This window comes from Populus nigra, chromosome 16 (genome assembly GCF_951802175.1).
Source record: "Populus nigra chromosome 16, ddPopNigr1.1, whole genome shotgun sequence".
Classification (NCBI taxonomy): domain Eukaryota; kingdom Viridiplantae; phylum Streptophyta; class Magnoliopsida; order Malpighiales; family Salicaceae; genus Populus; species Populus nigra.
In genome coordinates, this window is record NC_084867.1 from 640,256 (window position 1) to 656,980 (window position 16,725).

At 34.6% G+C, this 16,725-nt stretch overlaps 3 protein-coding genes and 1 pseudogene across 4 annotated transcripts; 3 read left to right on the forward strand and 1 right to left on the reverse strand.

Moving 5' to 3' along the window:
• The first annotated feature begins 300 nt into the window (after positions 1-300).
• LOC133675575 (glucan endo-1,3-beta-glucosidase) lies at positions 301-2,809 on the forward strand. Of its 2 annotated transcripts, XM_062096996.1 has the most exons (4): positions 306-798; positions 900-1,955; positions 2,061-2,390; positions 2,497-2,809. In XM_062096996.1, exons 1-3 carry the CDS (start codon positions 717-719, stop codon positions 2,063-2,065), a joined length of 1,143 nt encoding a protein of 380 aa, XP_061952980.1. In that variant the 5' UTR covers positions 306-716; the 3' UTR covers positions 2,066-2,390; positions 2,497-2,809. The 2 variants fall into 2 exon arrangements, with proteins under 2 accessions (XP_061952979.1, XP_061952980.1); XM_062096995.1 differs by having other exon boundaries at positions 301-798; positions 900-2,390.
• Positions 2,810-6,390: 3,581 nt separating this feature from the next.
• LOC133676191 (acyl-CoA-binding domain-containing protein 1) lies at positions 6,391-11,109 on the forward strand. Its single transcript, XM_062097800.1, has 6 exons — positions 6,391-7,110; positions 7,722-7,827; positions 7,941-8,041; positions 9,199-9,290; positions 9,999-10,096; positions 10,592-11,109. The coding sequence occupies exons 1-6, from the start codon at positions 6,614-6,616 to the stop codon at positions 10,760-10,762; spliced, it is 1,065 nt and encodes a 354-aa protein (XP_061953784.1). The 5' UTR covers positions 6,391-6,613; the 3' UTR covers positions 10,763-11,109.
• A 548-nt stretch (positions 11,110-11,657) lies between these two features.
• Positions 11,658-13,228, reverse strand: LOC133675984 (luminal-binding protein 5-like; annotated as a pseudogene).
• Positions 13,229-13,621: 393 nt separating this feature from the next.
• LOC133675593 (uncharacterized) lies at positions 13,622-15,707 on the forward strand. The gene is made up of 6 exons (XM_062097019.1): positions 13,622-14,120; positions 14,284-14,386; positions 14,480-14,545; positions 14,721-14,879; positions 14,992-15,088; positions 15,585-15,707. Exons 1-6 carry the CDS (start codon positions 13,622-13,624, stop codon positions 15,705-15,707), a joined length of 1,047 nt encoding a protein of 348 aa, XP_061953003.1.
• Positions 15,708-16,725: the final 1,018 nt, after the last annotated feature.

The following is a 16,725-nucleotide window of genomic DNA, read 5'->3' on the forward strand; positions in this document are numbered from 1 at the left end:
AATTTTTTGGCCATTAGTCTATTTTATTTTAGATCTATAATTGGAAAAGATTCCCTGCTAGCCAGTTGCTTGAAGAAGAATGCTGTTCTTGTAGTATATACCTTCTCCATCTTGGTAAGTAAGGATATATTCTTACCTGCCTGTCCAAGTAAAGCAATTTGGAGGGCACCCATTTATATCGAGGGGAGGGGGGCTATATATATATATATATATATATATATATATATATATATATATATAGCTAATAAATAAAATAATAATAATATTTTAATATATTTTCAAATAAAAATCAATTTAAAAAATAACTTTAACTACATCTAAGTAATTTTATTGTGATATATATTAAGATTTGACGGAAACGATTAAAATCGAACTCGAACTCGAACTCAAAGTTTAATTTTTATTTTTAGCACATATTCTTATTTATCTAATTAACTACGTACGTTTATATTTTGATAACTAATTTTAGTTTGGATCAAATCAGAAACTGATAAGGAACAAGATTCAAAGCCAAAGCTAAAATTCTAAGATCCATCTAAAGCAGCAGGCAGATACAACAGCTAAAAAGTTCTCTCACTCACCCAAAAAAAGCAGCCAGACAGCACAAAATCCTCCCCTACGAAGAAAGAAAAGCATCTCAAGTCTACTTCTTGAATGGAGCATGGCTATACTCCATGCAGTACAATTCATAACCTTCACCTCTCCTCACCACAAACATGGAGAATGCCTTGGCTACGTTTTCTGCTTCAACTGCCACCGCAATTTTTCTTCTTGCGGCCTCAACTCTCTATATTCAAGGTATGGATAAATATGCCATTTCCTCCTCTTTGTATGGTGACCTTAAGATTTCATGTATGACTTATTATATATATATATCAATGTTGCTATTTTGTAATTAGGAGTGGAAGGAAGTATGGGAGTAAACTATGGCACGCTGGCTAACAACCTGCCTCCACCAGCACAGGTAGCCCATTTTCTTTTAGAATCCACCATTATCAACCGCGTTAGGCTCTTTGATGCCAGCACCGAAATTCTACGAGCCTTTGCTCACACAGGCATTGCAGTCACAGTCACAGTGACAAATGATCAAATCCCTCACCTTACCAACATAGGTTTTGCACAAGAATGGCTGAAATCCAATGTCCAACCTCATGTGCGGACCACCAACATTGTCCGAATCTTGGTAGGCAATGAAGTAATATCAACAGCAAACAAATTGTTAATAGCAAGCTTGGTTCCTGCTATGCAAACTCTTCATGCAGCTTTAGTTGGTGCGTCATTAGACCGTAGAATCAAAATCTCTACCCCTCACTCTTTAGGCATTCTCTCAAGTTCAAGCCCACCATCCGGTGGCAAATTTCGACAAGGATATGATACACATGTTCTTAAACCGTTGCTTAGCTTCCTTAGAGCTACCAATTCACCATTCATGATTAACCCTTATCCATTCTTTGGATCCTCTCCTGAAACTCTTGATTATGCACTGTTTAGGACTAGTTCAGGCGTGTTTGATGAAAACACCAAACTTTCTTACACAAACATGCTAGATGCGCAACTTGATGCTGTCTTTTCAGCAATGAAACTTCTTGGTTTTAGTGATATTGAGATTGTCATATCCGAAACCGGGTGGCCATCACTAGGAGATTCATCACAAGTTGGTGTTGATGCAGAAAGTGCAGCTCAATACAATAGGAATCTGATGCAGCATGTAACATCTGGAGCTGGCACCCCCCTCATGCCCAACCGGACATTTGAAACTTACATTTTCGCACTTTTTAATGAAGATCTCAAGCCAGGGCCTACCTGCGAGAGGAATTTCGGATTGTTCCTGCCGGACATGACCCCAGTGTACGATATTGGAATCCTAAGGTCAACAGTAGCTGCTGCTAGCAAATTCCACCATGCTACATATATCTCAGTCCTTACAATCGGGCTTCTAATAATTTCTAACCATGGTGACAACATGCTTTGTTAATTATTAGTTAGTGTCAATTAACTCTCTGATCACCGTTTACGTAAAATTTTGATCGAAATTCGGTTTTGGAATTCTTTCTTGACAGGCTAAATCATCCATTCCTACGAACCCTGCCCTTGTACCAAGTGACTGCACCGGTGAGTCCAGGGTCATGATCGAGGAGGGCCTAAAGGAAAAACGCGGTGCCTTCCTAAAACAGGAGCAGATGTGGAGGCTCTACAGAGAAACATTGATTATGTGTGTGGCCTGGAAATGCAGTACTGCACACCTATTCAAGAAGGTGGTGAATGCTTCCTGCCCATATGGTGAGAGTACACGCAGCATTCGCCATGAATGCATGCTATCAGGGCACGGGAAAGAATGACTTCGATTGCGATTTCGAAACTGGCCGGGGCGATTTCCACTGTGGATCCCAGTGTGTCCCTTTTCTTTCTGTGCACTGATAATACACCCACACACACCCCTTTTGTTTTTGATAGAAACTCATTTACAAGAATTTGCTATATCTTTCTCCATTCCAGGCTGCGAGTATATATTGAAGACATCGGTGCATGCAATGGATTATTTGCAATGAAGAAGAGGATTGGCTCAGAAAATTAACTTCTGTTTGTTTACCAAGAATGGAATATAGAACAAGAACTAGGAGGAAATATATGCTTAGGCATTATGTCTACTGGTTTAGTAACTATCATTATGTTTATAGAATACGTATATATACGACAACAGGTCTACAAATATTGTACTGCTAGCTATTTGCTCAGATATTTGTAAAAGTGAATGCTATTACTTTGGTATAATCATATGAACATGGATTAGCAGTTAGGAACACCTTAATTACCATTTGTTTTTGTTTTAGTTAATTAATTATACGGGGCCATGTGGATCTCTCTCTCTCTCTCTCTCTCTCTCTCTCTCTCTCTCTCTCTCTCTCTCTCTCTCTCTCACACACACACACACACACACACACACACGTTTCATTTAGATGAAGAAAAATAGTGAAATTCTATTTAGGGTTGGATTATTTTTCCCCACTTGCCAAGCAATGCATATTCTTCTTCTTTATAACTTTTCTCCATGAAGAAGTAATTATTTTTCCTGTTAATTATTTAATTAAGATTTTCTTTATATTATTATATAATATGGTTTATAAGTAATATTTTACCATTGGATATTATTATATAATATAGTTAATAGGTAATGCTAGAAACGGGACTGTGTCCACCGCAAGTCCACCTTTTGTTTTCATAAAAATAAATGTTTAACTGATGTAAACGCATTTAAAAGAAATAAAAAAAAACAAATGACTTAAGTTATATCCTCAATCAAGTTTAATAAGTCACAAATTAAAAAAAAATAACGATAATAAACAAATATTAAAAAAAACCATAATAACTTAAAAAACACTTTAAAAAAATATGTAATTAGATAAAAAAAAGACAAAATTGAATCAACCCGAGATAGCATGATAGACATGTGATCTAGGTAATAAAAGCGAGGTAACCCAAGTTAACCCAAAAAACCTGTGGCCTAGTTTATGAGATAATCCGATAAAAAAAATATGAAAAAAACTACAAAGCCAATTTATTTTTTTAAAAAAAACTAATGTCAAATGGTGAAAAAAAAAGGACATCGACTTGCAATGTTGTCAAAATCACGAGTTGACTTGTAAAATTATATAATTTAATGAGTCAACATGTATTTAACGTGTAAAATTAGACTAAAAACTCGAAAACCAGTAAAATTTGTCAAACTCGATAAACTCACACCAATTTTATGAGTTTCAAAGAAATATAAAATTATACAATCTAGTAATCTGTATCTTAGCATTTTCATTGTTACAAATTTATATCTTGCAAAACTTGTGCAATTTGATAATCAAGGGCTTGATTTTGACTATAATTATTATAATTTTTTTTAACTATTATAAGTTATTTGTGGATTTCATTTCTATAAAATAAAAATACCTATTCATTCTTAAAAGTTTCTTATGTAAACTATTAACATATCAATTAGCAATTTCCTTTGTTTTAGCTGGCAAATATATAGAATAAAAGTTGTAAATTGACATGCTTGATTCTTGAAGTAATTAATGTTAAATGGCCTACCAAAATTTGAAGGGACTCGTTTCTTGTAAATAGCAAAATAAATGAATTGATTTGTTCAAAAAAATAAAGGAATCAATATGAAAAAAAATAAAAGTGTTTGAACTTTTCTATTGTTTTTTATTTATTTTCATTTTAATTGTGTTATATTGTTAACTATTACTTGACTGGAATTGTTAATATATAATTAGTTAAAATATTTTATATACAATTTTACTATCCGAGTTTATATTGTATATTTCGTGTTGCATCAAAAAAACATTTTTGACAACTTTGTCGACCTGTATTAACTTTTCAAACCTTTGACCCAGATTATTATACTAGAAGCATCACAAAAGGATAAATTACGAGGCTTAATCCCTAGAAAATAAAATGTCGAAGGATGGAATCATGAAAAAAAAACAACTATACAAAAATATATAAAATTTAAAAAATAAAAATTAAAAGAATGAAGGTGATTTTTTTTTTTACAAAACTAGAGCAATAATGTTTTTGATTGAATGGTTAAATTGAAAAAAGATGTAAATATAACCTAAGGACAAAAAAAAAGAATCAAATTAGAAAAAATAATATACCATAAACTTGAATTGAAGGATGAAACTAAAAACATCAAAACTTTTATAAAAAGATCATGGAAGAAAATTAGGAATCAAAATAAAAAGGAGTAAATTGAAAAAACTTATACATGACATATTAGAACTGAAGGATTACATTAAAAACAAATAAAACTTTAAGAAAAGAACTTATAAAAAAATTTAAAAATAAAAAAATTAAAGTTAAAGTTAAAATATAAACAAAAAAATATTGAGAAGCAATAAACCACCCCACCACATTCAATATGCACCATACTAAGAGAAAGAGGATACAGTGACGTATTTTATGCAACCTGAAGGTGTCGTACATGTCACCTAAAAAGCAGGGGTATCTCTTACGCTCTAATAAATTTTTAAAATTAAATAATATTTAATCAATATTAAAAAATAAAAATATCATTGAGTAACCCAGCAATTATAAAAAAAAACGTAAAAAAATAATTATAAAAAAAAACATAAAAAAAATACCAAAAGGCATCTGCACTCAAGGTAGAAGTTTCTTGATTCCAAGGGCATACTTGTTTATTTACTTCACATGAATAAATGAAAAGACAGTTATATCCTTTTTGCCAATGTTACAAATTTTTTATTTTGAGGATAATTAGATTATTTTATTATAATTACTACACACACTAAACAATCATTTAATGAATAGTATTCCACATGAAAAAGATAAAAATAGCCTATGAACAAAGACACGTGATTTCTTTGGGAAAAGCAAAACTCGTAACGAATAGGAAACCGGGTCTTAGCCAACAATGTTTTTAACTTCCCTTTTAATTTTTATTATTATTATCTTTATACTGTATTTAGAGCTTGGTGGTCATTTAATTTTTTTCAAAAAATATCTATTAATATCATAATGTGGAATATTGGAGTAAACTAAACTCTATAACTATAAATCCATGTCTTTAATTTTGAAATTGTTTTGTTGTCATATTGTCTTTTAATTAAACAAAAAAAACTTGATTTTAGTGTGCAACGAGTAACATGTGAAAAATATTAGGAAAATACTCACAATAGATGGTGTCGATTATATGTCGTATTTTTATTGCTTTATAAAAATATTTATTCCATCTTGTATTGCTTTGTATGTTCATAATTTTAAATATCATTTTATTATTTGTTGAGAGTTAATTTTACAAAATTAAATTATAATTATTAAATAAAAAGTAAAGAGAACCAATAAAAAAATAAGAATGAGAATGAAAAAAAATTTGGAAGTAACTAATATATATATATATATATATATATATATATATATATATATATATATATAAACAGAAAATATATTTTTACAGCTATATGATTTATCTCACAAAACAAGAAGTAACTAAAATAAATAACCAAAATAATATTAATAATTTGAAATGAAAAGAAAAAATAGATCTCATTAATATTATTTTAATAAATTTATTTAAAAATAAATTTAATTATAAAATGTATAAAAAAACAATTGGGTATTGAAACATAGAATTCCAAAACAACATAAATCAAATATTGCGTAAATATAAACTTTAAATAACAAAATAAAATTTATGTATGAAAAAAAGACTATTTGTTTTTTTTCCTGTTTATTTTAATTATTATTCTTTAGATTTTTTCTAATTTCAAATTTAAATTATAATTCATGAAATCATTGATTAATTTATTTTAGGAATTTGTAAATAAAGAAGAAGAAAAAATAAAGATTTGATACCTTATAGGAAAAAAATCAAGAAAAAATAAAGTTCGATAAAAAAGAAAGAAAGATATGAGCAGCGCTGTGCACGATGCGTGAGTGTTTGTTTTTGCGTTGTCTTGTTTTACAGCTGCGCGCGCATGTTCCCTCACAACGTTGTTTGAGGTTTCGCATTTGGTACATATGCGTGGGGATGTTCTGTTCACCTGCTGATTGATGATCAATTCTAGGGTTAGGGTTTTTTAATTATCTTCTAATTTCAATGGCAGATTGGCAACACCTTCTCCAATCAATCTTCATAGGTCTTCTCTTCTCATACCTCCTCGCCAAACTCATTTCCATCGTCGTTTCTTTCCAAAACGACAATCTCCATATCACCCGAAACCCAAAACCCCAATCGAACGACCCCGCCCCCGTCCCCATCCCCGCAGTCCATCATTACCAGCACTCTCATGGTGACGTAGATTCGGTGGTTGCAGAACAAGGCAGTGTGCGAAACGAGAGCGTATCAGGGAGTGACGGTGATGGTGGTGCTGGTGACGACGACGACGATGATTGGGAAGGTGTGGAGAGTACGGAATTGGATGAAATGTTTAGTGCAGCTACGGCATTTGTGGCTGCAGCTGCGGCGGATCGGGTTTCGTTGAAGGTATCGAGTGATTTGCAGTTGCAGCTTTATGGGTATTATAAGATTGCTACTGAAGGTCCTTGTACTAGCGCGCCTCCTTCTGCTCTCAAAATGACTGCCCGTGCCAAATGGTAATTTTTCGAATTATGTTTAGTGGGTTTTCATTTTGTGGTTTTTTTTTAAAGTAACAAGTTGGTGAAATGATGATGGATTAATCGGAATTGTAATTTAGGGTTCGAATGTGGTTAAATTAGGAGGTTAAGTTAATACTGGAGGCAAGAAACAGCTAAGGAAGTTAATTTTTATGTAATTTGCTTGTAATGTGGGTGGGTTGGATTTTGGTAAGCATGTGGGCTTGTTTATTTATGTGTTTGTTTTTTTAAGGAGATTCAAATGGGTATTTTAAACTGGATGGATAATGGATGGGTTTGTTTGTGTATTTAGTAGGGTTTGACTGGAATTTGTGATGAAAATAGGTGAAATTCAAGTATTTGAAATGAGGTAGATTTGCTTCAAGGTTTTTCTAATGATAACGCAGCACTCTCGAGATATTTACTTGAAAGGATAGCTACGTGTTGGTGGTTCTTTGGAAGATATATTTAGTTGATTTTGGTTATTGTTTGTTTGTTTATTAACCGGGTATGTCAGTTCCTACAGCATAGTTGATGGGGGTGAATATTGTGTTTTTTATCTGAAGGTATGGTGGCTGATTGATTTTGAATCTTTGGGTGATTTATACCAGGCAAGCATGGCAGAAATTGGGTGCTATGCCACCAGAAGATGCAATGCAGAAGTACATTGATATTATTACAGAGCTGTATCCTACCTGGGCTTCTGGTTCAGCTATGGTGAGGTTTAGTCTTCTTATCTAACCTTTTCCTTTTCTTTGTCCTGTCCTGTTAATGTACTTTCTTTCATTTGACTTATCCTTGTTATTTTATACTTGTAATGATGATACAAGAGCAAAGACAGAGATGGTGTTGGACCGAGCAAGGATGGAAAAGGACCAATGGGACCGGTTTTCAGCACTTTCGTCTATGAGGAGGAATCAGGAACAGAGTTGTAAGGTTTTTTTAACTTGTATGTGGAAGGCCTACTTAATCTGTGGACCTTTAGGTCTTCATATGATCACTCAAATAGCTCCTTTCCGAGAGTGGTATCCAGGACCTTCATGTGATTGTATGCTAGCATGCATGTAGAAAGTATAGAAAAGTTCATGTTTCTTTGGCTCTAATCTCATGGCATGGCATTTTTCCTATTTGCGAGTCTTGGTGGAATATCTGGTAAAATGTTGATCAGGTTTCCTTGAGAAATTTTTTGTTTCAAGTACACATTGTCAACTGTATTCACACCTAGTTAGCTACTCTGATTTATAATGGTACCGTACATAGCGATGAGAGACTGTTTTGGAGGAAATTATAAATGTCTAATAGATGGTGCTACTGAAAGTGAGGTGCAGGAGTCTTTGCTTTAGTGTGGAGTTGGAGCACTTTAGTGCTGCATCCAGTTGTTCTGAATCCCCTGATGTCTAATTTAGGATATGGTTGACAGAAATGCTGTTTTTCAGCATTGGGATTGGAATTCTTTTATAATTCTAGTTCATGTGTTAATATGATTTTAAAGCTAGGTAATTTGGTTACAATGAGCCATATTTGGCCAATGCTTGACTTATTAGCTACCTGCTTGAGGATTTGCATAAATTTATTAGATCTGGGTTGAACTTTCCCTGCTTGGGATTGATTTTAATGAGCTTTTTAATTGATTGGTGATTGAAAACTTGCAATGGATAAACTCTTAAGTTCATTCCCGCAACCACACAACTGGTGAAAGACATTTCCAGGTCTCCCTTTCCCATGTGGCAGGGTCAAAATTCTTTTCCAAGCAAATTTAGAATCCACTATATTTTTTTTTATTATCTCATTTTATTGATTCTGATACTAAAATCCTGGTGCATTCGTGACTATTGTTATCCATAATATGCAAGCAAAATGTATTTACATGTGTCAAATGATGAAGTATCAAGAACAACAATGTCGAGGGCATCGAGACATTTTGCATGATGAAGTCTATGTCTGCTTGAATAATGTCAACAATAAGTTAAATATGTAGATGCTATTTAGTGAACATGTTTTTGGTACCCTCATCAAGGGTATCTTTCTAAATGTTAATCATAAGCCCACCCAAAACAAGCTTAATGGTCTGTTATTCCTGGGTTTCAGGAAAATGGATGCCATTCATGCGTTTGCCAGAGAAGGAGAAGTGAATAATTTGATCAAATGCATTGATGGTGGTGTTTCTGTGAACTTGAAAGGTTTGTTTCTCCTTTGTCTGCTCGTTTCCCCAGTCACGTGTTTTGACACTGAAATAAGTGAATGATATTATATTGGTGCCATGCCTAAAGTTGTCACCTTGATTGCTTGGGTGCTACTTGTATATGCAAATTGAGCTGTTGCTGAATATAGCCTTCGAGCATGCTTGTCCACTTTAATGAGTCATTATTGAGCTTATACTTGCCAGAGCATCAGCAATACCAGGCGCCATGCAATGATACAATCATATGCAAATTGAGCAGCTTAGGCAATGCTTTACAATACTCGGAACTATATCATGTGTTAGAACATGCACATTGGCATCCTTTTTTACTCGTTTCCCTGTTTTGCGTGTTGCTTATTCTTTTCCTCAAACCAATAGATGTCTTGCACTTATGAAAATCCATCAAGCTTTTTTGGGAATCCAACTTATTGAGACCTATCTGCAATGTTGAAGGATGCTCTGACTTGTCATATATGCTTTTTATTGGAGGACTTGACGAAGAATGTTTTATTTTGCTTCTGCTGATTTTTTAGTATTATGAACAGTGTACTTCCATAATTAATGTCTCTCCTTGTGTTTCCTGTGCTGTACTTGTGCATCAAAAGCATGGATTTGGACAAAGTTTCTTAGCTTGGTGTTGACCTTCATGTGAACCTAAGGGCTTTAGAGATGACTAGCTCCTTCTAAACATTTGTGATTATTGTAGATAGTGAGGGTCGGACTCCTTTGCATTGGGCGGTAGATCGTGGTCATCTTAATATTGCCGAGGTGCTTGTTGGAAAGAATGCAGACATAAATGCAAAGGTAAATAGATGCTTTAGGCTTCTCTTTTGAAGTGTCTTCAATTCTCTGGTAGTATTACTTTCTAAATATCTTTCAGATCAAAGTACTTGTAGTTTTGAAGTAATTAATGTCATAAAGGTCCCTTTATGTTTTGCTGTAATGTCTGAAGTTTCTATCTCAAGATTAGAAATGAGCATTCCTTATTGGGGTCTTGAAAATGATTGTTCATTGCCCACATGCTCTAGTGTTTGTTGATTTTAGGTCCCATTTTCAGGCGGTTAATATGAGACAGAGTCCGCCCTGATTTCTCTCCCTCTGCACAAAAGAAAAATGAAAAGAAAAGAAAAGTTATTTGGTGCCATAGGTTCTTTGGGAGAATACGGCTTTTGTAAACTTGTTTTTAAAATTTGCCTTATGTTTTATGGCGAGCTGCCAAGCAGATTCTTTCATTCTTTCTTCCTTTTGTTTTGTTGCTATTCTGATAAATGCTAATGGTTCAATTTTTTTTAATGGCAGGATAATGAAGGCCAAACCCCGTTGCATTATGCTGCTGTCTGTGAGAGAGAAGCAATTGCTGAATATCTTGTGAAGCAAAATGCAGATACAGATGCGAAGGACAATGATGGGCAGTCCGCCCATGATCTCTGTGAATCAGATTGGCCTTGCCTGCAACGCCCCGCAGCTTAGACTGACCGGCTGCCTGTTTATTTTGTGGTTCGTCCCAGTTAAGTCTTGTTGACAAATTCCCCGCAGATGTATATGACTACATATAACCTTTGAACCTTGTTCATCATAGCAACAAATTTACTGATGACATCATGTTCTCTGCCATGGCCCCTCATGTTTACTTTTCTCTTCCCTTCACGTAGTTTATGTAAAAAACATGAATGTTGAGTTTAGAGGGTCGTTAAATGGCACGCGATATGCCATGCCTCTTTGCCATTACATGATCGGTTTATAGTTCGGTTGTAAACCTCATCATGCTTTTTTAATGTCGAGTTCTGTGAATCACACACAGATGGAACCATTTTGTATATGCTTGTGGTTTTCCCAGAATTGCAAAACAGATTGGGTTTCTCGCCACAAAGGCACAAAGACATGAAATGGTGGAAATATTTTCTTTGTAAAATTGACTGCCTTGTTATTTTCCATAATAAAGAAAGAAAATGTTTTATCAGTTCAAAATCTGTCTCTGTTCATGATAATGTTTAATGGTTATTCTAAATCAAAGTCAGCAAAGTCATCATACCCTCAGATATAACGAGTAATGCTAAGCTAGAAGTCTACTGGTTGTGTAATTGGCGATGTTGATTCCTTGTTCAAACCAAATATCTCGTCAAGCGTGGAATTGAATTGCAAGTCTAGCATTTCAGGAGAAGTACTGCCTCCCACTTAGCCAGAAGGGCTATCCTTAATTGCAGACTCTTCAACAACGAAAGAAGTTGATTCTTGAAACAACGAAAGAGTTGAATCTTGCAATAACACTGGGAAGATCAAATCTACCTAATTATAGAAATAAGTGGTGAGGGTTCTGACAGTTTATTCTGGCGATGAAGTATCAAAAAGAAAAAAAATAAATAAATTAAAGAATATCGTTAGATTCGTCCTCACCTTTCTCCACCTGCTGCACCTCCAGGGGCTCCACCAGATCTCTGATAAACGAAGTGAATATGGGGTTGCACACGGCTTCCACCTCCTTCAGCTTTTCCTCATAATCCTCTTTCTCGGCGTTTTGGTTGCCATCCAACCACTCGAGGGCCTTTATGTCGAGAGAAATCCTCTTCGGAGACCAAGAGTAAGTGGTGCCGCATCCAACAGAAGTACCATAAGAAACAGCCTCGTCAGGGTTTACACCCTTGTTGGGATCCTCTCCGTCGAAGCTGTTGAATCTTTGGAATTCTAGTGCTTCCACCAACAACAACAATTTCATCACTCTGGCTCCTGTCCAATCCAGCATCTTCCATGGACTTCTTAACTGGTTCCACGGTCTTTCTCAATAGGTCTCTGCTCAACTCTTCGAACCTAGCTCTGGCAAGTGGTTCAGAAGAATCGATACCGTCGTGCTAGCTACTCAAAGCTCTCTTGACGCGCTCACATTCTCTCCCTAGCTTTCCAAGAGATCTGTTATCCTTGCTGATGTCCTTTTCATGCTTCTTCTTGATCAACTTAATAAATTACTCATGATTCTCTGATCGAAATCCTCATTTCCCAGATGAGCATCTGCATTGGTGGCAAGAACTTCAAAAAAGCCATAATCAATGGTCAAGATACTGACATCGAATGTGCACCACCATTGTCAAATACAAGAACGTTCCTTTCACCACCCTTCTTGTCCAAGCCACAGGCTATGGCAGCGGCTCTTGGTTCACTAATAATATTCCTCACAACGTTCAAACCGGCAATAAAACCTGCATCCCTCGTTGCCTGCCTGTGGGCATCACTGAAATAAGCTGTAGGGTTAAAAAAAAACATCACTAAATTCAATCTTCAACCATACTATATATCAATCCCAAATCAAATTTCCCTCGAATTGAAAAACATGATTACTTTACCTGGAACATTTACAAGAGCATCCTTGATTTTCTTTCAAAAGAATGCCTCGGCTGTCTCCTTCTTCATTGTAAGAACCATGACACTAATCTCCTCAGGACTGAAAGCCCTGGTCTCCTCATCCTCAAACTTGGCTTCTATGAAAGGCTTTCCGTCCCTGTTCACAATTTTGTATGGAAAAAGCTCCATGTCCTTTCGAACCTCTATGTCATCAAAACTACACATACAAACACAGATTATAATTTCAGTCACACACAACAGTCATCACACACGTAAACAAGAATACAAAACATTTTTTTTTTTTTTTTTTTTAAAAAAAAAGAATACAAAACAATTATGAGAGGGACGGAGGGAGTTCGTACACTCTTCCTGTAAGTCTTTTGACATTAAAGATGGTCCTCTAAGGATTAACAGCTGCTTGGCTAAACTCAGTATTTTTATTTGGGGGTTTTATTGAGCACAAATCTACCTGTTATTAACATGAATGGAGTTCTCTGTCAAATCATTTGGTATGGAAAATAATTTTATGGGCTAAGCTAGCTAAAACCACACAAATTTGGGCAATCAATTAACTTACAAATTACAACTATCCGTAATTAACATATTCCAAAAAATATAAATATATATTTTAAATCCGTTTAAATTGTTGAAATTTGTCTAGCTGTTAATTTGTCTAGCTGGTAAGAGAAACATGCCCATGTACAAAATATTGCTTTTTGGTGATTGGGATTCCACAATTTTTTATAGAATAATAACCTTCTTAATTGTTTCAAGTTATTTTGGAGGCAAGAAAAATGCTACACAGAAATCAGAACACAGCAAATTTATTCCAAACCAACCGTTAATAACTGTTTTCCCCTCCAAATAGAGAAGCCATAGAAAATATGAGAGCGTGAAAAGAAAAGGAAAAAAAATCAGCACCCTTTCTCTCTTTGCCTGTTTATGCAATAATCTTCTCTGGTTTGACTTAACAACTAGCTCCTCTGCTGCTTCAAGATGGGAAGGGTGGTGGTTTATGTCCTCATAACCATAGCCTTTATTGTCTTCATAACCTTTTCTCCCATCAACAACCACGGTCGTACCACTCCTGGCCTCAACCGCCGTCTTGGTTCCAAATTTTCAATGCCAGATTTTGATCCATTAGTTGTAAAAATGCAGAGATTAGCCGAGGAAAAAGGTTACACCGGCGAGAGTGGTGCGATAAATTTGGAAAACATTAATGGCTATGCCAAAGAGGTTGAGGATGCTGATGAGTATCTAAGTGATGATGGAAGGTTAAACATTACCTTAAGGTTACTTGTTTTATTCCCATTGTTAGACAAGAAACCTAGAGATGGGTTGATCAGCTTCGAGGAGCTAGAGGCATGGAATGTTGAACAAGCTAGAGAACGCTTAGCTTATAGGACACAGAGAGAAATCCAATCTCGGGACAAGGATGGAGATGGAGCAATTAATTTCAAGGAATATTTGCCTCAATTTTCCAATGAAGATATAGGTGAAAGATTTTCGTATACATGTTCATAATCAATTCTTGATACATGGAATTTTTTTTTTAAAAAAAAATTATATATAACTATTGTGGTTAATTGGGTTTTGCATGCTGATTATGCGTGAATGAATGTTTTTGATTGTCCTGTGTGCCACCTTGTGTTTGATAGAGAGAAATGAAATGGGGCATGGTGAAGCTGGATGGTGGATGCAACAATTTAGGAATGCAGATGTTGATCGAAATGGAACCCTAGATTTCGATGAGTTTAACAAGTAAAATATTTTTATTTTTGTTCAGGGTTGCCAGATTTGGAGGTTGACATTGTTCATGAAATCTTATTAACAGAAATCATTCTGGTTATGCAGCTTCTTGCATCCCGAAGATAGTAACAATAAAGATATCCAAAAATGGATTTTGAGAGAGAAACTCAAGTAAGTTGATTCTATAATTTTCTTAATTCTTCTTATTAATAGTTTCTTAATTGCTTGCTGGGCTAGTAAGTAATTCCATGATGATACGTGCTTCTTTCTTCAACTACCAGACCAAACTCTTCAAAATTAATTATGCTGATATATATATAACGCATATCTTTCTTTGAAGATGCAGGCGGATGGATGATGATCGTGACGGGAAACTCAACTTAGCAGAGTTCTCTATGTACGCTTATGATGGTAATTACAAGAGCTACGCAGAATTTGAACCTAATGTAGCTAGAGTTGGCACTGCAGAAGAGAAATTTCTTGAGCTTGATGTGAACAAAGACAAGTCTGTTAATTCATCTCTTGGCCTAAGAACATTTCCCCCTTCCTTTCTTCATTAATCAATATTCATGTCGATCGGCTAATGTAACCTCATATTAATGTCGTACTGTTTTCAGTTTTTTGTCGGAGGAGGAGCTGATACCCATGATCCCGTACCTCAAGCCTGGAGAACTATCGTATGCTAAGCATTACACCAGCTACTTGATTCATGAGGTATGCTTGCTAGTATGAAGATCTTTAAATTTATATTCCTATAATCCCCTTTCTTTTTGTTGTTTTAACTATAGTTATAAAATCTAACCCAATCCAATAAAAGCATGAATTATGGATTTGGTAAGGGAATATCAACCCGAATTAATATAAAATAATATTATTTTAAAAGTTAAAAGCATATTGTATTTGTTTTTTTTAGAAAAAATCTTGTGTGATATCATTTATAGTTTAATTGTGTCAAATGATCGAGTTAACTAGATTTGATCGGGTTAACTTCTATTTAACTTGTCAAGAAATTCAATTGGACTAGCTCCTAGATCAATGAATCACCAGGTTGATCTACTATGGTGAACCGAATTTTAAGATGGCCTGTTTTCATATATAAAAAAGAAGTCTCTCGATGAGTTTTGATTTTTCTTTATTCCTTCATGTTTTTTATTTTTTCATGAATATGTACACAGCAATTTCTAATTGATGCTTTTGTTTCATGATCCAGACTGATGAGAATGGAGATGGTTATTTATCCATAGATGAAATGCTGAATCATGAATATACATTCTATGGGACATTTTTCCAAGACGATGAAGATTATGACGATGAGTTCCATGAAGAACTGTAAATGTTCTATCATCCATTAGATGTTAAGGAGCAGCTCGGTCGCCATGGAAAGTTTTCTCGTCTTTTGTTACTCGATACCACCATGTAAAGTTTTATGCTTTTGAAGAGCAATTGAAATCTGATATGTGGTGATTTTCTCATTCTTCGCAAAAGCTCGCATGGCTGCCCAGTAGCATATCCTCTTCGATATGCTGTCTAGCAAGTCTATATAGTATATATATAGCATGGTGCAATATCGATCTAGATGCGAAGAAAAATAACTTCCCAACAAAAAGATTTATTCATTCTTTTCCTCGAACGAAACTTGTGCATAAGGCTAGACAATTTCTTTGTTTTCATTTTGCAGTTGCCGTTAATATTCATGTTCATATTGATACGACCTTTTGCCCAACCAAGAGATTGTACCTACATATAAAATTAACTTAATAGATTAGATTTTAAATTTGTTTTTTTAGAGATTACTAGTTCGAGTATTACAAGCTTCATGTTAAAGAACCATCTCAACCCAATAGTTTAAGCTGTTAGGTGAGGTTCCAGGATATGATTTATATTATTTTCTAACACACTTCTTCAAGTGAAAGCCCTTTGGACTTGAAACTTGCACATATCTACTTTACCTTATGCTTAATTTTTATCAAATAAATAGGGATGGTGAGATTCGAACTCGTGACTACTTGGTCATTAAAGCTTTAATACTATGTCAAAAAACCAACTCAACCCAATAACTTAAACTTTTAGGTGAGGTCCCGGGATATGATTTATATTATTCTCTAACATTTCAGAGTTACTGAATACTTATATAATCGTTAACTTTGAGATCTTGGAGGATTAGTTGAGATACGCGTAAACTGGTCTGAATACCCATATTATAATCAACAAAAAAAAAAAGAAAAAAAGAAGATTGTACCTCTATATATATATATATATATATTGGCCACCGCATAATCAAAGCTTATTTGAGGTATTTTTTTTGGCATGACCAAATGAATCTATCTTTTGATATGTTAATTCATAATTTA